The sequence below is a fragment of the Eublepharis macularius genome, chromosome 5 (genome assembly GCF_028583425.1).
Source record: "Eublepharis macularius isolate TG4126 chromosome 5, MPM_Emac_v1.0, whole genome shotgun sequence".
In the NCBI taxonomy this organism is placed as follows: domain Eukaryota; kingdom Metazoa; phylum Chordata; class Lepidosauria; order Squamata; family Eublepharidae; genus Eublepharis; species Eublepharis macularius.
Window position 1 is genome coordinate 5,525,051 of NC_072794.1, and position 24,995 is coordinate 5,550,045.

The 24,995-nt window shown below is 46.9% G+C and overlaps 2 protein-coding genes across 7 annotated transcripts in view; one reads left to right on the top strand and one right to left on the bottom strand.

The window, feature by feature from the left end:
* Nucleotides 1-6,713, top strand: part of ARHGAP45 (Rho GTPase activating protein 45) — a 57,916-nt gene extending 51,203 nt beyond the window's left edge. For all 4 annotated transcript variants that reach the window (XM_054979796.1, XM_054979795.1, XM_054979797.1 and 1 more), the window contains 3 exons: nucleotides 1,519-1,753; nucleotides 1,850-1,940; nucleotides 4,689-6,713. In XM_054979796.1, the coding sequence (XP_054835771.1) occupies nucleotides 1,519-1,753; nucleotides 1,850-1,940; nucleotides 4,689-4,993 (631 nt within the window). In that variant the 3' untranslated portion in view covers nucleotides 4,994-6,713. The remainder of the gene's footprint in view (nucleotides 1-1,518; nucleotides 1,754-1,849; nucleotides 1,941-4,688) is intronic.
* A 1,368-nt stretch (nucleotides 6,714-8,081) lies between these two features.
* Nucleotides 8,082-19,409, bottom strand: POLR2E (RNA polymerase II, I and III subunit E). 3 transcript variants are annotated; one of them, XM_054979801.1, is made up of 8 exons: nucleotides 19,294-19,409; nucleotides 17,934-18,108; nucleotides 16,962-17,077; nucleotides 14,452-14,532; nucleotides 12,216-12,274; nucleotides 11,228-11,306; nucleotides 10,145-10,232; nucleotides 8,082-8,499 (listed from the first exon to the last, which is right to left on the bottom strand). In XM_054979801.1, the coding sequence occupies exons 1-7, from the start codon at nucleotides 19,348-19,350 to the stop codon at nucleotides 10,167-10,169; spliced, it is 633 nt and encodes a 210-aa protein (XP_054835776.1). In that variant the 5' UTR covers nucleotides 19,351-19,409; the 3' UTR covers nucleotides 8,082-8,499; nucleotides 10,145-10,166. The 3 variants fall into 3 exon arrangements, with proteins under 3 accessions (XP_054835776.1, XP_054835774.1, XP_054835775.1); XM_054979799.1 differs by having other exon boundaries at nucleotides 8,082-8,504; XM_054979800.1 differs by having other exon boundaries at nucleotides 8,082-9,095.
* Nucleotides 19,410-24,995: the final 5,586 nt, after the last annotated feature.

Here is a 24,995-nt window from a genome sequence, read left to right on the forward strand (position 1 = left end):
TGCTGTTCTCTGTCACCGACAATGGTCCACATCTTGGTACAGGGCATTCTTGTGTAAGAAAACCACTTGCTCCTCTGCTAAGCTCTTGCTGGCCACTGGGTTCCTAAACTTGGTGGAGCGAAGAGGGAGCATTGATATTGAACGCAGCGGGGGATTTGGGACATATCTGAACCCTTGGCTTGCAGAAGAGAAACTATACGGTGGTGTAAGGAAGTTGCCAGTTAAGGCCAAGATTTTAGTAAGAATGGCAGAACTTTGGTTCAGTGTGTTTGCTTCAGTTTTCAGGCCCTGGCCTAGTGTTAAAAATGGTAGCTAAGCTAATGAAGCACCTGCAGGCAGAGCAGCCCTGAGCTCCCAAGTGATTTGGTCTTGAAGGCCTGACTCAGAGAAGCTCTGTCTGTCCTCCCTGAACGTTCTCACCACCACAACGCTAATGGACTGCTTTGCCCTAACTGGCTTTCGAGTTGCCTGGTGACACATGGAGTTCTAGAAAAGATGGCTTCTCAGTGAACCAAAAACCCCTTCGCTATTCTTTCACCACATTATGCCTCCATGCTGGACCAACTAGGCATGGAGAGGACACGTACTCTACCAGGTGGGTCAGATGAACATCTAGCCAAGGTCAACTGGAGTTGCTTAAGTTAGCAAACTTTTAAGTTTTAGTTAGCAACAAAAAGGTTTATTTGTTTTATGTCTGTTGCCTGTTTGAGTGCTTTATGCTTGGCAACACTTCTGTAACTCAATAAACTTGATTTATATTTTAAGCTGACTGGGATGGGGCTACACCCCAGAACGAACCCAGGGACTGGACAGCCAAGGCCTCGGGGAAGGCATAGCTCTCAAACACACCAAGTTAAGAGGAGGGCATCACACCTGCCTGCCTATTGGTATGGCTCTTTTCAGCGCCCAAGTAGGAGGTTTGGGGCGGCTCTCTCTACAAGAGGCTTTTTGAATATTTCTAGGACGGGGTCCTGATACTGGCCACAGTGCACTCTATTGATAACCAAGCCCAGGCCCTCCTATTGTAGGGTAAGCAGAGCCTTGGACGTGTTGGCTGCTTCACCCTGTTGCGTTAATGACCATGAACTTGGAGGGGGTGGCCACTCAGCAACAGAGCTCAGCTGAGAATACAGGTTCAGGCCAGGTGCGAGACATCTGGTGGTATGGTTGGGAAGGGCATCAGACATTGGGGTGCCAGTCAGGGTGGACAGCACTGGGCTATAGCTGGATCGAGGGTAAAGAAAGCTTCTTGCAAGGAGGAGGACATGGGAAGCTGCTTTCTGCTGAGTCAGATGGCCGGTCCACCTAACTCGGTATTGTCTCCTCAACAGGGTAGTGACCCCCTCCCCAAAGGTCTCAGCCCAGCAAGCCCAGCATCTGCTAACTGAAGATGCTGGGAATTGAACCTGGGACCTTCTGTGGGCAAAGCAAGAGCTCAGGTCTTGGACCACAATGGGGCCTTATCTTGCCAAGCATTTATGTCCACTAACTGGATCTCTCATTAATGTACTTTTTTAGGATTGTGGAGGTAGAACAAGACAATAAGATGTCCCCTGGCAACCTGGGCATTGTCTTTGGCCCCACGTTAATGCGTCCCCGGCCCACTGAGGCCACCATCTCTCTCTCATCCCTGGTCGACTACCCTCATCAGGCACGCATCGTCGAGGCCCTGATTATCTTCTACTCAGCCATCTTTGAAGAGGATGGTGTATTTCTGGAAGAGGAACCAGAGCAGGGTACAACTGGTAACCAGGTGAGCAGTCCTTTGGAGGAGATCGCAGAAGGCACCTCTTGACCAACGGCTTCCTCCTTGGCAGGCTTAACTGGTTAACTTGCTTCTCATTCATAGGAAGATGCTGGCAGTCAGCCACACAGCAGCAGCCCGTATCTTGTGGGGACCCCTGAACAGACTGAAAATGCCGATTACGACTCGTACACAGGTGAGGTGGAGCCACGGCTCCTGCAGATGGGCTGGGAAGATTCATTTGGCCCTCGGAGAAGGGATATTTTCATTCTCTATGCAGACCTGATCACTGGAGTCAGTTCAGTGGGAGAAGACACTGTGGACAGAGGCCACTGAAAGTCTTTTCATCAGGAGAAAAAATAATTGAGGCGGACCAGAGCTTTTCAGAGTCACCCTTCCGTTGGACAACCCGCCTCAGCTTGCCATTTTTTAGGAAGCAAAGCAAACCTTTCCTCGTTAAAAAAAAGGGACTATTGATGATTTTCATGTCTTTCCCCATTTTACACTGCTAATTGTTTAAATTCTCTTTCAGTGTATGGTGAGAGAGAGGGGTTTGTGTGTGTGAACTTTTTTCAACTTTTTGGTCAGGCAATCCTATTAGATCCCGTCCAATCTGAGCAGTTCTATGAGGGAGCTGCTACCTCTCTGTTACAGCAGCCGAGACTGAACCAGTTTGAATCCCACTGACCCTGAGATAGCCTTATGCAAGTTGCTGTCTCAGCCTCAACCCCACCCTCCCAAATCTGCAACATGTGGATCAAATGATTGGCCTATGCATGATGAGTTGGCACTCCTGTGGAATCAGCAGGAGGCGGGAGCAGCCCAGCCCTGTTTGGGGGGGGGGTCCATTTCAGTGTCCAAAGAGAGAGGGCAGACTGCAGTCAGGGCCACTACACACAGTTGTGCCTTGGCAGCTGCCAAGTATTTCCATCCCCTGGTGTTGCCCACCTTTGCTGTTCAGTACAGATTTTGGTGGCAAAGTCAACCAAAGGCTGCAAAAACTTGGGTTGCTGTATATGGATGTGGCAAAGGAAAAACAGATGGCTACTCCCCTACAAATACAGGTACAACAAGGGAACAAGTCCACGGGAAGCAAACTGCAATACTCAGCAATAAATTTACAAAAGGTATATTCAAAGTGCAAGTGCTATAAATAGTGAAAATTCATACACATTGTGAATTCATACCCATACATTCATTCCATAGACATCACAGATTTACAAGGGAAAATACATCCATATACACTGAACAGTAGGGCTGTAACTCCATAGGTCTTTTCATGAATTCTTATACGAGGTATTGTGCAAAGACAAACAGTCCCGAGTCCTTCCAGATCTATAAGGAGCGACACAGTTGGAAATGAAAGGCAAAGTTCCAAACCACGCCCAATCTGGGGCCGGCTTCACGCTGCAGATTTCGTGATTCCTTCGTCAGGAGCGTGCAGTTCACTAAAATACAAAGTTCAAAACTGCTTTCATATCCAGAATAATTGTTCTTGTGCCATGGATTATAACAAAATAAAAATATACCTCCATCAGGTCAGGACAGAGCACAATCCAACGTTATTGCATCACCAACACTCTTGAAAGCCCATAACACGGCAGCTGTGCTTGTTCTCTTACGCAGCCAAACCGTTCAACAATTGCCTCATAACTTCCTCAATGTACGTTTCCCGACCCATGACTACTACTCCACCTCCCTTGTCAGCCGGCTTAATTATAATGGTCCTGTTGTTCTTGAGAGACCTTAAAGCTGTTCTTTGAATGGTCAACAAGTTGTGCCAGACCTTGGTGGGTTTACTCTCAAGTGCAACAATATCCCGCGTGACCATGTATTCAAAGGTCTCAACTCTATGGTCAACAACAGGGGGGCATGAAATTTGATCCCTGTTTCAATCGTTTGGGCAATTGGAAATCTGACTCACGTGGAGCAGACTCACCAAAGAAAATCCACAACTTAATCTGACGAATAAGTCTGAATAGGTCTAGTCTTGTTTGAAAAGAAAAATACCTGGGAGTAGGTACAAAACCCAAGCCATCCAGGTGGACTTAATCATGACCTCTCCCTTGGGTGTTTCCTTTGAAATTAGCTTTAGAGATAGGGTTAAGGGGACAGCTGAGCCCTCAGTAAAAGTGACTGTGCTGAGAATCTGGGTGAGTGAGCAGGGTCCCTTTAAGGGGCTGTGTGGTGTCAGCCAGGATAGTATGTAACGGGCAATTGTTGAACGGTTTGGCTGCGTAAGAGAACAAGCACAGCTGCCGTGTTATGGGCTTTCAAGAGTGTTGGTGATGCAATAACGTTGGATTGTGCTCTGTCCTGACCTGATGGAGGTATATTTTTATTTTGTTATAATCCATGGCACAAGAACAATTATTCTGGATATGAAAGCAGTTTTGAACTTTGTATTTTAGTGAACTGCACGCTCCTGACGAAGGAATCACGAAATCTGCAGCGTGAAGCCGGCCCCAGATTGGGCGTGGTTTGGAACTTTGCCTTTCATTTCCAACTGTGTCGCTCCTTATTGATCTGGAAGGACTCGGGACTGTTTGTCTTTGCACAATACCTTATATAAGAATTCATGAAAAGACCTATGGAGTTACAGCCCTACTGTTCAGTGTATATGGACGTATCTTCCCTTGTAAATCTGTGATGTCTATGGAATGAATGTATGGGTATGAATTCACAATGTGTATGAATTTTCACTATTTATAGCACTTGCACTTTGAATATACCTTTTGTAAATTTATTGCTGAGTATTGCAGTTTGCTTCCCGTGGACTTGTTCCCTTGTTGTACCTGTATATGGATGTGGCAGCAGACAGGCTAAAAGTCTGTTTTTCCATCTCTCTCCTGCGCCAAAGTTAATCCATCTCACTAACATTCCTCCAGAAGGCAGGGTGGGAAGCCAGCAGGTTGCATTCACACACGAGCCTGTTTGTTCGCAGGACCCCCAGAGCACTATATCGATTCAGATTCTGAGCAGGAAGATGGAGCCGAGGCAGATGCCGAAGAACTGGAGATCAGCTTAGCCGCCCCAGGCAGCGAGACCAGCAGTGACGAGGAAACGCCACCGCCCCACACCGAAGCCAGCGAGGGAGACGCCCGGACCAGAACTGACAGCGTGGGTCAATCGGATTCGGAGATCGTCTTGCCCTCAACGCGTCTCTCGAGTCAGGAGGAGGAACCGCACGAGCTAGAAGACGATGCGGTCTTCAGAAGAGGGACAGAGGTGGAGGACGGGGAAGGATAGCTTGGAGGAATACAGAGTGGGCCGTTCCCACGGACAGCGCTTGCTTTGTGGACGGGCTCCAGGGTCAAGGATTATGTGAGGGAGGCCTGTGTGTGCAATTAAGAGACTAGGCACAACGTCTTGGGCAAAATACTGTTCTCTCTTCCCACTCCCATGCCAACGAGGCTTTTCCTTCCAACCCATTTTAAAACATTCCTGCCCCTCCCCCCACCAGCGAGTCTGAAGATACCTTGATAAACTAAACAGACATGAGGCGGTGTGGCTTAATTTTAAAAAATCAACCTACGCAGCTAAATGGGAAATACCTTCTTCTAAGAGCAGAGTGTATTAGCATTCAATCCAGTATTTTTTGATCCAGCCCCCCTCCCTATAGTTCAGGTTGGTTGTCCGTCACTCTCCCCTCCTCCATTTTATCTTCACACCAGCCCTGTGGGTTAGGCTGTGAGTGATTAGTCCAAGGTGAATTTTGTGGCAGAGAAGGATTTGAACCCAGGACTTTACTCCTGAAGTATTACTCCTGGAGGATCCAGCTCTTTTTGCCTGAAAATGATTCAGCAAACTCTGGGTTTTCAAAATTATTTTTACATGTGGGCTGTTTTTTCTGTAAAGCTCAGCCTGTCCGGGAAAAAATTGTTTTCATTTATGAAGTATAAAAAATGCACGTTAGGTCTTGTTTGGGGGTGAGTTTTGTTGTATTCTTTGCGGTGGAGGCAGGGCTTCAATGCGCTTTCCTCCGTTTATTGGCGTATTAGAGAAGTCACCCCCCTGCCCCATCCCATGAAAGATGCTGCACGTAACCAAATGTAGAAATGCCACAAGACCGACTCTGTCCCACCTAACTGTGCAAAGCTGCTTTGTGCAGGATCAGGCCATCAGTATTTTTAGCTCAGCACATCTGCTCTCTGACCTCTCAAGCAAGACCAACTACCAGAGAACTGGGGGCCTTCTGCATGCCAAGCGGGTGCTCTGCCACTGAGCTATACCCTCGAGCCATCTAGTTCAGGATCGTCTGTTCAGATCAGCAGTTTCCCCGTGTCTTGGGCAGAAAGAGGTCTTTCCTGCGCTTGTGTTTGGACAACAGATTCAGAAATGCTCCTCCTCTTCATGGACCAAAAGGTGAACCAAACCCACCAACAGCTCTTTCGGGTACTTTGCCTGCTGCAAAAAGGGGCATCTAGATTTCTGTAATCAACAAGAGATCAAAACATCCTCTTAGTGTCACATACGGATTTTAAGACTCAGCTCAACCTTTTCTGCTCTACAGGTAACTAACCTTCGAGTCAGGTTGGGCAACCCATTTAAATGTACCCAAGAACCATTTTTAGCAAAGAGAAGCAGAGGTCTGTCAACCCCTTAAAATGCTGAACTATTGCCCTATACTGTATAATAGGATTATATTTTCCTGCTGGCTAGAGGTAAGTTAGTGTTTATCCTTGAGAAATTAACTTGATGTAAACCTTCCTGGACACAGAACGGTACTGGGTGTGTGTGTGTCAAGTGAAGGGGGTGAATGAAGAGAAGGGAGAGAGAGGAATGTGCCTTAATGCTCTGCTTTTAATTATTTGTACATAGCTTGGGCAGGTTTGATGTCACAGTAGCCAACTTCCTTAAAGAGCTGTGTTTGTGACCTCACCCTCAGGTGGTATAGAGGTACTGGGGGCTTCCTAACAGCTGTGTGCTTTCTCAATTCTAAAACAAAGCAATAAATATACAACATTCAGAAGTGTCAAGCTCCCCTTAGAACTGTTACTGATACCCGGCCAGCTGATACAAGGCCTCCTGGGGCACGGAGGTTCTGAGCCACTGTGGCGGTGAGCAGCGACCGTCACTGCAGCCCCACCTCCTGCTTGCACTGGCCCTTTCTTGGGCTGAGCAGGCGAGCAAGGAACTCCGGGGCAACTTCCTTCTTTCTTGCTGCTGCTGAGAAAGTAGGTGATACTGGAGGGAAGTGGGCAGGTGGAAGCGGCGAGTCTCTGCAGGTGTGTTCCTGAGGAAGTTGAAAGCAGGTTCCTCTTCTCTCTTCCCTGTTACGGCTTGGTCTGCTTTCATGCAGGGGCCCAGGAATCTCTTTCCGTTATTTTCTCATTCATTTTTTGCTTCAAAGAGAAACTGGCGTGCCACCTTCGAACAGAAACTGGCAATGCTTCACCAAGTGGTGTTAAAGAAAATGGAGCTCTAAGCCTTCATCACTCCACCAAGTGCTTGGCTCCAAAGAATCTCTACCCCGGTCCACTGTGAGTTGCTCAGTCTCCCACCCTTGAAGCAGAGTCTCTGGAAGCTTGCCGGCCGTGGGGGCTTAAGGCTCTGTGGCACTGCCAAGAGAATGTGCTACCTGGGACTTGAAGAACTCTGGCCAGAAGAACAAGGCAATTAGAATACAAAGCACTCCATACAAGCAAGCAGGGAGGAAGTTTCACGATGTGACTCACAACACAGTATATGTAAGAGGGAAGAACTATAGTTGACATTACAAATGTAAAGATCAGGCTGCCCAGCTTCTGTAGCCTTCTAGAAAAGTGCACTCTGTAGAGGCAAAAGTACAGCGACGCTGCTCCACCCAAGTGTTTCCAGTTAGATCCGATCAAAGCTGCGTGTGAACAAAAGATCAAAAGGGTGGGATCTCCTCCCCTCCCCAAAAGACACAGTGAGCAGCATTCTTATCATACCTTGATCCATGCAGTTTGCCCGTTTTGTATTGCCTTGGGACCCCTGAGCAGCTCTGAGTGCGTTTTTAAAGACGAAAGGCAGGAGGAAAGTAAGCGTCAGGGTCTAAAGTCCATCCCTCTGCTAAGAGGAGCCTCTTAGATCAGATGGCAGCAGCATATTTATCACTTTGAGCTTTAGGCTGTTTTTTCAGCTTACACAGGTTTACAAGAAACCAGATCTCTGTCTATAAAATTACCCTTGAGAGAGGACACTCTTTCTGACTACCCCCATGAATGAAAGCGGGAAACTGGAGTGGGGGGGCACTTTTAGCGGGGGCCAGATCTAGGAGCCACAGGGGGAGGTGACTGCTTCCTGCCACCCCCTCTCTATTCTATGGAGATGATCCACAAGAGGATATTGCAGCAGAGAAGGCAGAAACAAGGCTTGTTCCAATCTTTTATTAAAATAAGTCTCAAGACAACCAAGGCTATCTTGCACCGAGCAGTTTTTTCTGAAATACAAAACAGGCAACAGGAAAATCTGGGGAGTCCGGAGGGTTTATGACGACTCTCCCAAGCGAATACACACACAGAGCCAGAGAACCCTTCCACGGTGCAGCTTGGAAAAGGCATCGTTTTTGCAAGCAGAACCAGCCCTTGTCCACGTGCCTGAGGTCAAGTTATTGACAACTGGCAGACACTTTCAGGCATCCACTTTCGCAGCTGACCAGGCTGGAGGAGTATTAAGCAGAGTGCCAGCTATTCCTCCCCTCTGGGGCTCCTTGGATCAAGAGGTCTAGAAGCTTGCATGGCTCATGACACCAAGCGCGGCAGTCTCATGGGGCATCCACGCCATCTTGGCTTTCCTTGGAATAAGTACCCAAAAGGCAGACAGGCAGGTGAGCGATTTCTTAACTGTACAGCACAAGGAACTTCAGACAAGAGACAGAGGCAGCAACAAGCACTGATCTGCAGTATACCCTCCAAAGCTTCTATAAAATGGGCCTTTGTCAGAAATGCCCTCAACAAGTTTATCTTTCTATGGACACCTTTTTAGTTTGTTTGAACAGAATGGAAATGTAACAACATGGAAAACTGCACACTTTTTTTTTTACAGGAGCCCAGGTTGTCCAATAATGTATTTTACTCACTGTATTATCTTTCTAAAGGGAACCTGGACCATATCTACGCCTCTATGCCCTGTTGCTGGCCCTTCAGAGTAACTGGTTGGCCCCTGTGAGATAAGATGCTGGCTAGAGTCTGGCCCAGCAGGGCTCTCTGCTTATATTCCCACCTATTTCATCATCATAAATTTTACTGCATTGGCTCAAAGCTTAAGCAAACTGCATTAAAAGAACAGTCCAAATAATCACAATACAAATTAAAACTCATTACATATCTGTTTTAGTGTGGGCTGAAACATGCAACTCTTTTTGTCAAAGTCCAGCTTCCGGTCCCTGTGGAAAGACCAGAAACTGTGGAAACTGGCAACACAAGAGGCAATGACAGCAAACGGCTCGGAAGACTCCAAAGAATCTCTGAAGGCAGCCAAATAGTAAAGAGTCCAGTAGCACCTTTAAGACTAACCAACTTTATTGTAGCGTAAGCTTTCAAGAACCACAGCTCTCTCTGTCAGATGCATCTGATGAAGAGAGCTGTGGTTCTTGAAAGCTTACGCTACAATAAAGTTGGTTAGTCTTAAAGGTGCTACTGGACTCTTTTTGATTTTGCTACTACAGACTAACACGGCTAACTCCTCTGGATCTCTGAAAGGGGCTAGGCTTACTTGTTCTTGCAGCTGATGTGGGAAACAAATACTGGCTTTTGTACCCAAATCCAGGGAGTGGCATTCAAACTACAACTGCCCTTGACTAGATGGATAGGTGGAGGAGTTGACAATAATTCTGGGGTGAAAGTGGGGTTTGCTGCACCCATGAAATACCTCCGAGTCTATACATTTGTAAAACTAATGATGTTTCACAAAAACGATCTTTTGGAGCACTCCTCTCCGAAAGGGAAGTGCTGCCTCAACACCCTGTTGCTCCCCTGAGAACCCCTAAGTGAATTCCAAGCAAAGAGGTCTTAGATTAACTGCCAGCCTAGTTAGCCCTCCATTCCTACTGCCCCTCCTGGTCCAATCCAGTCAAAAAATAGGGAAGAAGGGAGAGAACCCAGGCCCACCCGGTAGCAGTGACCCCTTCTCATGCCCATATTACCAAAGACCAGGGCCTTTTTTCTGGGGAAAGAGGTGGTGGAACTCAGTGGGTTGCCCTCGGAGAAAAGGGTCACATGGCTGGTGGCCCCGCCCCCTGATCTCCAGACAGAGGGGAGTTCAGATTGCCCGCCATGCGGGCAATCTCAACTCCCCTCTGTCTGGAGATCAGGGGGCGGGGCCACCAGCCATGTGACCCTTTTCAAGAGGTTCCGGAACTCCGCTCCACCGCGTTCCTGCTGAAAAAAAGCCCTGCCAAAGACTAACGGTCTTGCACATCTCCACCTCGTTTACCTGATAAAAGAGCTCCCAGCTGTTACTGCACCAGCCGGTAGGTAATGTATCGGCCAGCAGTTTCACTGGGACGGATGATCTTGACCACCTGGGAAAACAAGGCAAGGAGCGATTTCAGTGCGCTCAATCCCTGGGCCAGCCAACACAAGTCTGTCAAGAGCCATTAGCAACGATGGCCACAATGAGGCCTCCACCATCAGAGGCTCCTCTAAGAGCATACCAGATCCCAAGCCAGGCAAGGGCTCCAGCATCCGTCCACTGCCGGCTTTCCAGAAGCGTCTGCCACTGATGGACACAGAAGCTGGCTAGGCAAACCTTGAGTCTGTTACAGCAAGACGGTTAAGCATGTGCTTATGACAGAAGCAGAGAGCTGGATCTATTTTGCCACTTTAGGTTCCATACAAGGGCAGGAGAAACACAATGAGGTACTGGGCCCAGATTTTAGTATTCCAAGAATCATAGCTATCATTTAAAAAATGAAGACAAGATCAAGGAGCTAGTTCTTTGGACAAGAACGATCAGCTTGAAAGCATTTGGGCAAACCTGATTAAATCTCTCAGAAGCTTCCCAGCAGCTGAAGTTGAATACTCCCATCCTTCCCTTGACATATGCAAATATATGCAGATTTGATTTGCATAGGTTATATAGCCTGTGGGATGCAGACAATGTTTTACGAACAGCAGAGCTTGGCTTGGGAACTTGTTGCCCAAGGTAATAGCAATAATAATATTTGATTTATATACTGCCCTTCAGGGCAACTTAACACCCACACTCAGAGCGGTTTATAAAGCATGTTGTTATCTCTACAACAATCACCTTGTGAGGTGGGTAGGGCTGAGAGAACTCTGAGAGAGCTGTGACTGACCCAAGGCCACCCAGCTGGCTTCAAGCGGAGAAGTGGGGAATCAAACCCAGTTCTCCAGATTAGAGTCCCAGCACTATTAACCACTACACCAAACAGATGCAGCTCCCCAAAAGACCCTTAAAGGAAGCCACCGTGGGCAACTGAAGACACGGCAAAAGGAGTGACAACCTTCCCCCCGTTACAACTTGACTGCCAGCCACATCATCTGAGCCCCTTACCTGTCCGCGCTTGATTCCAAAGTACCTGGCCACTGGGTCGCCGGCCTGGATCCGGGGAAGCTGGTTCTCCCTTAGCTTACTGGGAAACACAGTCAAGGAAAAAGAGGAGCCCTTCCTGCTTGCGCTCCCCAAAGGGGCCAGGCGTCACATGCGGCATTTATTGTTATGCAGCACTTTCCTTTCTACTACCACCCTTCCCTCCTCTCTCATGCAACTCAGGAAGGGCTGCTGTGGCAAAACCTGAGGGGGACAGGACAGCGCCAGGCCACAAGGTAAGGCTTGTCCTCTTGTTTCCAAGTTCTGGCTTAATTCTGGTTCAGAGGGAACAGATCAGGGTTCAGGGTTCATATATGATTTTGAATTACTGCTACCATGAAGGTTGCTCACTGGCCCCTCTACATATGACCCCTCTGTGCACTGACTGGGTACAAGCATACAGACCCTACCCCATCACCAGCTCATGAGCACTGTTCCCACATGTAGAGAAAGTGCACAATGCATACATTCTGATCACAGCACTGCCTACACTGACAGGTGGCAGCTCTCCAGCATGGGGTGTGTGTGTGTGTGACAAAGATCCTTTGATGCAGCAGTGCCAACATGTGAGCCTGGGACCTCTGGCATCCAAAGCGCATGCTCTACCACTGCACTGTGGCTAAAAGAAAAAAGAAAAACATGTAAAGCCACCTTATGCAGAATCAGAGCATCGATTCTCCTAGTATTCTGTGCTCATGAAATCAAGGGACGTCTAATTGGTGGGATTTTACTATGCAAACTGTCTTCATAAACTGCCTTTAAGCAAAAAGTACTATACGCAATTGAGTATGACAGTTCATTTGTGCTTCCAAACCACCACACAATGGATATACCCAAACAGACCCTTTGCCACAACAAGCCTCTGTTGGATTGTGCCCAGAATGCCCATCAGCAGTTGCTCCCAGAACAGGCACAAGCCAGGGAAACGGAGCCCATTTAAGGAAGAGGATACTATCTGGCAAGTAACTCTGTCACTTCTTCCTTGGTCATGACCACGTGTTCAGGAACCAACTACAGAGACAAAAAATAATCATTCAGAGAGTGATAAAAAACTGACTCAGAGAATATGCAGGTTTCTAAATAGCCACTTAACTCACCTGTGGTGAGTGAAAATTTTTCTAGGTAATTTATTATTTATTTATTTATTTATTTACATTTTTAGACCGCCCTCCCCGTCAGACGGGGATAGTTTTTGTAAATGGGAAGAGAATCCTCCCTGCCTGGCTGTTGCTGTTTCAACACAGGCAGGCAAGTAAATTCTGGGCTCTCAAAGACACAGGGGGTCTGCCCGGGACAACCTTCTCTCTCCCAGATGGTCTGAAGTGTGGAAGACAGGGTAGATCCAAAACAGGACCAATGATTTAAAAAACTAAACCTTCTCTCTCCCAGATGGTCTGAAGTGTGGAAGACAGGGTAGATCCAAAACAGGACCAATGATTTAAAAAACTAATAGTGTAACCATTTTTCTTTCAAAAAAAGTAAAGCTTTAGATAATTATCTTTTCAAAATAACCTGGTTTACAGTAATAACCAAATGCAATGCAAACATATTAATAGTCTAAACTTTCATTTATTTGTCCAAGTGTATGTTTTAAGCCTATGTATATTTTTTGCAAGCCACATGGATGCCTTTTTAAGAGGAAAGTCAGAATAAAATGCATCATTTCCTAAAACTGAATCCACAGCCCACTCCAAGATGCCAATAATAAATAACATCAACTGTGCTTATATAGATTAGTGCTCCACATAGAGAGGTGAACAAAGATAGTGTTAATATCTCCGTAACAGCTGGGGAGCTTTGCTACCCAACTGAATGAATCAGGAGCGTGACACTCTGACTCTAGAGGACAACCACCAGGCATTCCTGGGGAACTCGTGGATCCCCAAATTGTCTGGACTTTCCGCATCCTGGAGAAACAGGCGCTGCTGGCCAGGAACGATCCGCTAAGAATCTCACTGTCCCTTAGTGTCCTTAGAGAGCACCAAACGAAGTCCTGCCACCTGGTGGCGTTCTTATGCCTTCCAGGGCTACCGGCTGGCCAGTGTGTGACACAGGATGCCGTTCTGCGCCCTTCTTATGTCCTCGTGCAGTTACAGAAAAGAAAGCCTTCGATGGAAATTAGAATTGCTCCAGTATAAAATATGGAAGAGATGACTCATTTGAAATTATTGGTATTACATTTTAGGTATTAAGGAGAGGGAGAAGAGAACTATCCCATGAGCTAGTTGTGTTGCCATATATTTCAAATATACTTTTCTGCTGTAGTTCAAATGTAGTACTTCGTATTCTGTGTAAGTTTCTATGCACTTCCTATTGTCTTTTTTATTTTCAAACTAGCCCAAAGCCCGTTGTGGAAAAAAATACAACGGGCTTCTAGAAAGGGCAGGGCAGGCTGGCCGGGCATTGCCCCCTCCGCAGGGCCCAGATTTGAGTGGAAGCAGCGCAGGGTGGCTAGGCCTGGTGTAGCTCCCTCCTCCGCGACTAGCCTGGTATAGCCCCCGCCCCGGTGCCCCACCTGAGCTGCAGCTGAGCAGGCAGGCCTGGCATGGCCTTCTTCCCTGCGCCCTGTCTTAGTGGGGGGAGCGCAGGGCAGCCGGGTCTGACATGGGGCAGAGCAGGGTGGCCGGGCCTGGCATTGCCTGGCATGGCCCTCTCCCTCATGCCCCATCCAGGTGGGGGGGGGGTGCAGGGTAGTCAGGCCTGGCATGGCTTCCTCCCTTGCACCCAGTCTGGGTGGGGGCAGCGCAGGGCAGCCAAACAGCTGGGGAGGGAGGTGGTGGGCCCGCCCGTTCCTGTTTCCCTGCCTGATCAGCTAGGGAAGAAGGCTGGCTGCTTCTCCAGATCAGCTGGAGAGGGAGGTGGGGACTTGACCGTCGCAGATTCCCCAGCCAATCAGCTGGGGAGGGTGAAGGAGGCACACGTGGTGGTTTGTGGCCGGGAATGGCTAGGAGGCGGGCCGTCCTTCCACCCACACTGCACCTGCGCCAGTGCATCGTTGGGAACACATCTGGGCTTTTATACAGTAGGATAAAACCTAATTTAAAACAAAGAATTGCTCCAGGGCCTAAGCATATCTAAGTTCTGTCATTCAGAAAGCATGCAGAATGAGTTACAGATCTTTAGAAGGTTGTATTTAAATTGTTCTGGCACCACTTTGTTTCTGAACACATGTACGTGCGGCTCCTCACCTCGTGTTCGGTGATGTTGATCAGCAGCTCCTGCTGAAGAAACTGTTCAAGGATGTACTTGGGAGCCATGTCCACAAGAGACTGCAAAGAAAGGAAGGCGTTCAGCCCAGCCAGTTGTGTTTCGGCAGAAGAAAAGGGCTAAGGAGTTCGGGGTCCCAGTGGACGGGCCTGAACAGCATTGCTAGAAGCCATTATCCAGCCCTCATCACAAGACAAGGCAGCCCTTTGCACATGCACACAGGCAGACTTTTTCTCTGGGGAAGTGGAGCATGGCTCTTTCTAGTACCATTCCTTTCAGTCCCACTAGAATCAGACTGAGCCATGCGCCACTCCCGTCAATCAATTCCCCAGTAGGAATGGGTGTGTGTGTGTGTGTGTGTGTAAAATTGAGTGACAAGCTTACTGGATCGTGGGAACTCTTGTCGATGTGATTTACCAGGATTTCACTAACACCTCTGATAAGATCCCCATGACATTCTAAAGGGTAAACTAGTAGACTGCAGACTGGACTATAGGACAGTTCGGTGGATAGGGAACTGGTTAAAGGACCGCACCCAGAGTGGTGGTCAACAGCGTTTCATCAGATTGGAGGGAGGTGTCCAGTGGGGTGCCGCAGGGCTTGGTTTTGGGCCTGGTACTTTTCAATGTTTTTATCAATGATCTGGATGAAGGGGTAAAGGGGCTACTCATTAAATTTGCTGATTATACCAAATTGGGAGGAGTGGCAAACACCCAAGAAGATAGAGTTAAAACAAGATCTGAATACGCTGGAGAAGTGGGCGGTTGTGAACAGGATGCAATTCAACATAGATAAGTGCACAGTATTATATCTGGGCCACAAAAATATGAAGCACAAATACAGGATGGGGGATATACTTCTGGGCAGTAGTGTTTGCGAAAGAGATCTTGCAGTAAGAGTGGACTGTAAACTAAATAATAAGCAGTCAGTGTGATGTGGTGGCAAAAAAGGCCAATTCAATCTTGGGTTGTATCAAAGGGGCCATAGCGTCAAAATCGCAGGAGGTCATAGCCCCTCTCTATACTGCCTTGGTCAGGCCGCACCTGGAGTATTGTGTGCAGTTCTGGAGGCCTCACTTCAAAAAGGATGTGGACAAAATCGAGAGGGTGCAGAGGAGAGCGACAAGAATGATCAGGGGTCTGGAGACTGAGCCCTACGAGGAAAGGCTGAGGGCCTTGGGAATGTTTAGTTTGGAGGAGATTGAGGGGGGACATGATTGCTCTCTTTAAATATTTGAAAGGCTGTCATTTGGAGGAGGGCAAGGAGCTGTTCCAGTTGGCAGCAGAGGGTAGGACCCGAAACAATGGGCTTCAATTACACTGTCAGAGTGTCAGTTTGATTGTCAGTTCTCTAGCCAGAGTTACGCCATCTCAACATGCTATAATCTGTAGTTGTTTTAGTTTTCCTCCCTCTAGGCCCAGGTGGTACCCAGGCCGCATATATCCATGGGAGCGAAGAGTTCTTATCAGCCCATTCCGGCCAACGACCTTGACGTCCTCGTCTTCCCATGCCTTTGCAGACAGGACTAAGGGGGGAGGCTGGGAATGGGTGTTTGAAGTGGTGTTACTTTCATTTCATGTGTCATTCTCAACAAAGCTTTCGTTCAGCCAAGGGTCTCAAACCCCTGGATTGTGGACACCTGTATCTCGAGCCTAATCTTCCGATAAACCTTTTGAAACCAAGAAACCTTGTGCTTCTTGCAGAGGGGGGAGAGAAACTCTGGATAACTGGGATTCCATAGTCTGACATACATGCAGAAAGGTACCAGCTGGATATTAGGAAAAACTTTTTTCACGGTCAGAGTAGTTCAAAAGTGGACTCAGCTGCCTAGGGAGGTGGTGAGCTCCCCTTCACTGACAGTTTTCAAGAAGAGGCTGGATAAATATTTGTCAGGGATGGTTTAGGCTGATCCTGCACTGGGCAGGGGGTTGGACTAGGTGGTCTGTATGGCCCCTTCCAACTCTATGATTCTGTGATTCTGTCTGTGCGTGCGTCAGAGCTTGCCTCTGGGGTAAAGCAGACTAATTCCAGGGAAGAGGAAAGAGTGAACTCTCAGAGTCTGGTTCTCAGTGGCAGCTGGCTAAGTTATTGGAATTTCCAGAAGCATTTGTACACTTGTATTGTGAGATTCCTAAGACATACCCCAGGAATCAAAGCTTGGCTGGTAACTGCTCTCTGCACTTCTACTTGTTAAACAAAACATAACTTTGCGAGCTTAGCAATTGCTGTGTGTTATATTTGGATGTAGTTCCAAGCCTCTTTACTGAACAAAGTTAGTTCATACAAGAAAGTTAAGAGTTATTTCCCCCCGTTTACCTCAATCCTCTTTGGGAATTACTGCTTTCAGAAACCACTCAGGGCCTGTTAGTCTGGTGGAGCTTAGGGTAGAGACTGCACTGGTCAAACACAGCACAGCTTCCTCTTTTTTTCAAATGGCATGTAATACTCTGGCCTTCACACTACTCCCTGCGGCCCACCTGGAGCTGCATACCTGTTTTGCTGATGGAGTCATGCCTTGCTGTACAACAATGAGGGCCCGGGTGATGTTTTCCTCCTGCATTCGCTGGCAGTACATCTTGATAGTCTTAATCCCAACTTTGGGTTCCTCTGAGGCAGGGGAGAGAAACAAATACCACACCCAGAGAGAATACAGACATAAGAAACATTTCCAAGTTCACAACATCCAAGTTTCTAAACACCCTTTGCATCAAAGAAAAAACTTTTGAAAAGACAACATCTGCTTTCTGAACTGTTTGCACTTGTTTTAGGTACATAAATAATCGCAGGAATGTGTGCTGGACAATTTAGAGAAGTGCAGGAGCCTCTTGTTTTTGCTAGACAGACAAAATTTAAATTCTCAGTCATTTGCTTTTCACTTTATAAGACAGCCTTTGTGATAGTGAAGACCTACCCGAAAGCATGAAGACAATTCGAGCCACGTGTTAGACGCTACTGAGGGAAGAATACAGGTTTCTAGGCACTGGGGACAGGGAACAGGGGCCATCTCTCTCTCCCTCCCCCTCTCCCCCCCCCTCACACAGACACACAGACACACACACACACAGACACCAGGATGAGCAAACCCTGAATTATTCAAGTCTACTTAGAACAATTACGACAAATCTGCTGATGTGTTATCAAAAATCAGATACTGAAGAGGAGAAAAGATAGATGTTGCAGCCCTGGATACCAAAATGACCCTCAGGAACCAATCTAAGACGAGAACAGAGAGAGGATAATGGGTATCAAGGCAACAGATATATTAAAAAGATTACTAGTTTTTTTTAGTACTAGAGATACACAAAACAGGGACTTTAACGAGGATGCAAAATACAGTAACACCTCTAGTTAAAAGTGAATTCATTGGAAAGGAGAAAGCTAATAAAGAAGACAACTTGATCAAATAAGCTGATGGACACAATAGTCGAAAAGCAGGGTTGTTTTTTTTAAAGACAGTGATCACCTGGGAAGAACACAAACATCTGATCCGTGGGGTCATCGTTGTGGGCCACCAGCACGGTGAGGTCTGTCCGCCGTGGCCTCCCCTCACTGGGCTTATCCCCAAACTGAGCTTTGAACTCATCCAGGGTCTGGTCCAACTCATCCTGCGTCACCAGGTAGCCTCGATCATGGCAAAGCTAAAAATTCAAAAAATTCAAAATATCCATGAGCTCCAATGTATGCTGAAAGTCCAGATTTCTTTGAAAAACTGACTATACTTCCCATATGCTGTTGCACAGATTGCAAAGTCTTCATAGTGCAGTGTGGGAAGCACCATAAACAGGCCCCCTATTCCCTCTACATGTATTCATTATCCCTTCCTCCAGCATCCTCTCTCTTCTCAGACCCAGGCCACCATCTATTCGTTTTAGCACATTTTATAGTTTCAGATGGGAAGCCGTGCTGGTCTGCAGCAGAAGAGCAAGACCCGAGTCCAGGAGCACTTTAGAGACTTTTATGTTAACCTTGTGCTCACTGGATGTTGATTTTACTGCTGTTTGATTCAAGGTAGCATTTTGCTGACTGGGCGTGCTTTATCAGGGTTGGTTGTCTCTTGCTCTTTTATATTGTAACCCACTGCTCTGGAGAGGCAGAAAATGTTTTCTAACCAACAAATAAACATTCTACAACAAAGTCCCACAATCTTACCCTCCACAAGTTACTTCTTCTTTCATGCCTAACTGCCCTCCCTCATCCTACCCCCTCAACTTTTCCCTCTATGCTGCCCCCATCCCGCCTCCCACCCAAACTCCTCAAAGCACAGCCACAGCACGCACCAGCCTTGTTCACAAGTTAGAGTGAACACCCATACAAGCCATGCATAGCGTAGACTGGATTGTTCTTTGCATGCATCGAGTAACTTTCACGTTACAGCCAATACAACAAATCCCTGAACAAATCCCACATTTATCCAGGTACTGATCCTTGGTTTCATTTGAAAGGTGAACACGTGTTGGTTCTTTTTAATAAACAGGTGTATGCACACACAGACAGGATGTACGTGCATTCACTGTAACGTGTGATCGGGGTCACTGTTAGTTCCAGGCGGGCAGCCGTGCTGGTCTGCAGCGAAAGAGCAAGATTCGGGTCCAGCAGCACCTTAGAGACCAACCAGATTTTCGGGGTGTGAGCTTTGCTCTTCTAACCACCATTACCAGACCTCACAAAGAATCTGTCTAGCCCCCTACTTCTGAAATCACGCAAGCTCGTCACCACCTCCAGGTCTTGTGGCAGCGAGTTCCACGAGCCAAACCGCCCGCTGCGCAAAAACAGCACTTTACTTTCGCACGTCCGGTAGGGGTCGTCCGCCCTCTCCCACGAACCTGCATTATCGTTTTCCGGATCTTCCACAGCCGGTAGGTCTCCTCCTCGTCGTCCATTGCCTCCGGCGGCCCCGCGCTTCACGATCGCAAACCGCCGCCAGCCAACACAGGAAAACGAAATCACCACTGCGCAGGCGCAAGACGCACACCGCCTATAATTGCGCGATACGCATGCGCAAAATCGGGACGGGAGGAACAAAGTTACGAATGAAACGACGTCTTACAAGAGTATTAAACAAATTACATAGACTGTGTATCTTCTGCGCAGCCGCCATAAAATGACCCTTCTGTTCTAGAAAGTAGCGCTGCGCACGCGTTACTTTCTCCCTCAAACAGGCCTCCCCAGTCTCTTTATTTCCCTTGCTAGATCTGCTACTATAGAAACGCCGCAATGCCAGCTGGGAGTTGTAGTTACTCTGAGGCACGCGGTAAAGTGTCGTCGATGCTCCGTCTGTTTTATTTTTTCCCCGAAGTAAAATTAAAAGCCCTTTTTAAAAATTAAAGCAATTACTTATTGTTTGTATTTTATAAAATGCTGTATCTGTTGTTAGCAGGATTTGAGTCCAGTGGAACCCTAAAAACCAACTAGATTTCCAGAATATGAGCTTTCAAGAGTCGGAGCTGAGCTTTAAGGTGCCACTGGACTCGAATCCTGCTAACAACAGATATAAGCTCCCTTCTTCAGATATAACTGACCTACCTGAAACTGTTAGCACAATCTTAAAGAGAGTCACTCCAATCTAAGCCCATTGAAATCAGTGGGCTTAAACTGGAGTAACTCTGTTTAGGATTGCACTGTAAATAAATGTTGTTAGTTTAACAGTGGTGTATATCTTTGAAAACCTAATGTTAATTATAAAATAACCATTATTTATATTAATAACATACTTTATATAGTGCTTAATAATGCTTAATACAAGTGCATGATTGTCGAGTAGTAATAGGATTTGTACAGCACTTAGAAGATAAGCATTTGCTATTGTAATAGTTTGTGGTAGCCTAGGGTGGCCTGAACTAGTATAAATATTGGAAGCTAAGCAGGGTCAGTGCTGGTTAGAACTTGGATGGAAGACCCTCAAGGAAGTCCAAGGTTGCTATGCAGAGGCAGGCAATGGCAAATCTCCTGTGTTTGCCTTTTGCCTTGAAAACCCTATGGGGTCACGATTAGGGGTGTGCGATTCGGGTTTTGGCAAACCTGAAAAAACCCGAATCACCCTGATTCGGATCGATTCGGAGAAATCCAAATCGATTCGGAGAAATCCAAATCGCCAAAATCTGAATCGCCAAAATCCGAATCGATTCGGATTTCCCTCAGGCGCCATTTTGCTAGGCGCTTGCTTTGGCAAGCCTCTAGCAAAAGCCTGCAGCAGGCTCTTAGAAGGGGGGGGGAGGATTGAGTCACTCACTCCTTCTGTCACCCCCCACCCCTCTTGCAGGAAGCCAAGCATCCTGCAGGCTCTTTGAAGGGGGGGGGAGTGAGTCACTCACTCCTTCTGTCACCCCCCACCCCTCTTGCAAAGGATGGAAGGGAATTCTTTGTTTTGCCTTGCCAATGCAAGGTGCTTTGCCAATAGCATTGCACTTTGCATTTGCAAAGCAATGCCAGAGATTCCCTCTCAGGTAGGGGAGGGGGAGCAGGAGGAGGGTGGCTGTTGGAGTGTGGGGGAGGTAAGGCAAGAGAGGGGTGACTTTTGGAGTCACCAATCCCACTGCTGCATCCTTCTGCCAGCCAATAGATTCAAATCTTTGGCTGAGGCTGCAGCAGGGGAAGGGGATTTAAATTTGGGGCAAGACTGAACAGTTCTGTTGCTGCGTGCTGAGAGAGAGGACAGAGGCTGCACCTGGAGGACATCTGCCTGGAGGATCAACTGTGCTTGTCTGGACATCCTGAGAGGAGACCTGGTAGGCCTTTTTAATTTTTATAAATTTTTGGATGCTGGCTGGGAAATGTACTGCTGTGGTATGCCTATGCAAAATGATTCTTAAGTTTAGTCTGTCTTGGCTTGGCCTGTGGGGACATTTTCATGTTGGGCAGAAGAGGAGAATGGTTGGGGGGGGGGTTCAACATTGGTTGCTGTGTGCTTTCTTCCTTCAATGTTTCCTTTGTCATGCTTGAGTGTGGGGTGGTCTTGATACACTGTTTCCCAGGACTAAAAAATGATTGTGCCTGGCTGGGCCCACTGTCTAGAAGCTCTGCTCGGTGGCTTTGGTGCTTTCTTTGTGTTGGCTGGCCTTGCTCTCCCAATCACGCTTTACAAACTGGATTGGTGTGTCTGGCCTTGCTGGTTATGGCCCCCTTTCTCCCATGCTTCCCACCAGGCTCTCCAACAAGTGTGCCAGCTTTGGGCCTACACAGGCCAGAAGCCTGGTGCTGTGCCTTTGTTGCTCTGTGCTGCTTGCTGGCCTGGCCCTCCCAATCACGCTTTACAAACTGGATTGGGGTGTCTGGCCTTGCTGGTTATGGCCCCCTTTCTCCCATGCTTCCCACCAGGCTCTCCAACAAGTGTCAACCAAAACAAAGGGAGAAGATTACACTTCCACAATAGTTAAGTACACACCAATACAAGGAAGTGTGCCAACACAGCTATTATTATTATTGCAGTACAAGTAAATTATACAATCAATATAATCAGTATAAACACAACAGTTTCGATTCCATTCAATACAATGTGGCTGCAAACTTGTTCCAATGGAATGAGAGAGTCAGGTCCCATATATTAACGGAACCTCTTTATCACAGGCTGCAAACGGTGCCAATTGAAGTTAATCGGTGGCGTCCAAGATTTATGAACTCCAAGGTGGCGACGAGCTATACCGGTCTATTCCTTTCGGCTCGTTTCAAACCCAGTTCTTCATCAGGCCACCAGTGTCCTACAATTTATATCACAAACTATCAATAATCAGCCCAATATTGGCTGCCCCTGCGTTGCCGTCTGCCAGTTCATACTTACAGTTAATCAAAGTATTTCGTATCCAAACTCAAAAAGCATTCCCGTTAACATTCAGGTTTAACATTTACAGATCCAGCTCCCGAGTTAGGTGCGGGGGGCGTAGATATCCATCATTAAATACAAGCCACTAGATCAATTATCAATTACCATACAATTAATTGATTTAAAGACATATCAGTACCAGATACATTTATTTCAAATGACTAATGTCTAAGTGGGACCTTAACGAGGGAAGGGGGGGGGGGAAAGAAAAGACAAAGGAGAAAGAAAAACAGGAAAGAAGAGAGAAGGAGGAAGAAAGAAGAAAGAAAACCACAGTATAAAAAGAAAAAGGAGCCAGAAAAGGGGGGGGGAGCAAGGAGAGGGGGGGGAAAGGGAGGGGAAGAAAACGGAGAAAGAAAGCGAAAAGAGAGAAAGCCAAAAACCAGAAACAGGGGGAAAAGGAGCGGGGGAAGGAATGCCAGTTCATACTTACAGTTAATCAAAGTATTTCGTATCCAAACTCAAAAAGCATTCCAGTTCACATTCAGGTTTAACATTTACAGATCCAGCTCCCGAGTTAGGTGCGGGGGGCGTGGATATCCACCATTAAATACAAGCCACTAGGCCAATTGTCAATTACCATACAATTAATTGATTTAAAATCATATCAGTACCAGATACATTCATTTCAAATGACTAATGTCTAAGTAGGACCTTAACAAGGGAAGGGGGGGGGGGAAAGAAAAAACAAAAGAGAAAAAAAACAGGAAAGAAAAGAAAAAGAGGAAGAAAGAAAGAGAGAAAACACAATATGAAAAGAAAAAGGAGCCAAAAAAAGGGGGGGGAAGAAGGAGAGAGAAGAGGGGGGGGGGGAAGGAGGGGGAGAAAACGAAGAAAAAAAAGGGGGACGAGAAGAGAGAAAGCCAAAGACCAGAAACGGGAGGAAAAAGGGAGCAGGGGGAAGGACATGTATGGATCTGGAAGGAGGGAGATGCTTATATGTTTTAATGTTTTACGCATGAGGTTTAGAGGAACACCGAGTAGTCAATATCGTTATTCAAACCCTCTGGGAACATAGTATCTAACCTAAAGATCCATCTTATCTCTGCTTGGAGGAGCATACGTTTATTAAAACCAGGGCTCTTTACTACTTCTAAAACAGAGAATCTGAAACTTCTATCCCCTCCGTGTTTCTTTCGAAGATGTTGGTAAAGGGGTGTGTCTTCGCTATGGGTTTTAACCCTTGAGAGGTGTTCCTGAATGCGAAGGCGCACAGAGCGGCTAGTGCAGCCTACGTATGACATTGGACAACAGCATTGTAAGAGATACACTACATTGTGTGTATTGCAAGTAGAAAAGTCTCTTGGCTTTATTGGATACTGTATCTTGGGGAACTTCAGCGTGTTAAGATCTGCACTGAGGGCGCACACACTACAGTGGCCGCAAGGAAAGTGTCCAAGTGGTAAATTGGTTTGCTTAGCTCGGTCCGCAAGGTCCGAGTGTACTAGAAGGTCTTTAAGACTCCTAGTTCGCCTATACCCAATGCGGGGCGGAGTTGAACAGCCCGGTATACCTGCCAGGACGCGCCAATATTTTCTGATGATTTTAACTATCGAATCCGCTAATGGGGAATAATCAATGGCCCAGGGAATACACCGCCCATCAACCTCACGCTGTCTATAGGATAGTAACTGTGAGCGGGTGCTACGATCCGCTCTTTGTTTCGCACGGGAAATTACCCAAGTTGGATATCCACGCGCTTTAAAGTCATTAATCATCCTATTAGCTTCTTGTTGGTAATGGAATTGAAACGATGCATTCCTCCTGATGCGTAAAAATTGTCCCACCGGGATGTTCTTTTTAAGCGCCATCCTATGGTAAGAATTATACTGCAAGTATGCGGCTCTATCAGTGGGTTTCCGAAAGGGCTTAACACCCAGGGACGTGTCTGTCCTCTTGAAGACCACTACATCCAAAAAGGGGATGCTCTGATGGCTGCCTTGGTGTGTAAAACGTATGTTTTCATCTAATCCATTTAACCAAGCCACAAAGTCCTCCACTACTGATGACGTGCGCATTATGCAAAAAATGTCATCAATGAATCTTCTCATGCAAATCATCTGTTTAAAGAACGGGTTCATCTCTGGGTCATACAGGAATCTATTTTCTAAAGCTGCCATAAACAGGATTGCCACACTAGGGGCCGCGGGGCAACCCATCGCGACCCCTTTTATTTGATAATAGTACTGGGTCTCAAAACGGAAGTAATTTCTCTCCATAATAAGGTCCAGGAGGTCTAACAAAAAGTAGGTAGGCGGAAAGGGGTTGTGTCTATTATTTAAAGTCTGTTCTATGACTGTTCTAGCTTCGCTATGGGGAATCGACGTGTAGAGAGATTGTACATCTAGGGTGAGTAAGTATGCCCCAGTAGGGACCACCATGTCTTCAACTAGGTTAATGAAGTCAGTAGTATCTTTAATAAAAGATTTGACCGACCTCACGGAAGGCTGCAGAAAACTATCTAAATAGATCGCTAGTGGTTCCAGGACTGAATTGCACGCCGAAATAATTGGGCGTCCTGGAGGTGGTCGAGTTTGTTTATGGATCTTGGGCAGGCAATAAAAAACCGGGACCCGTGGGTCCCGATTTAATAATGCCTGATATAATGGTTGTTGTATAAAGTTATTCGCCAGTCCATTATCCAATAATATCCTTATGATCCTCTGAATTTCCAATGTGGGATCATGGTCAATTGGGGTATAGTAATTG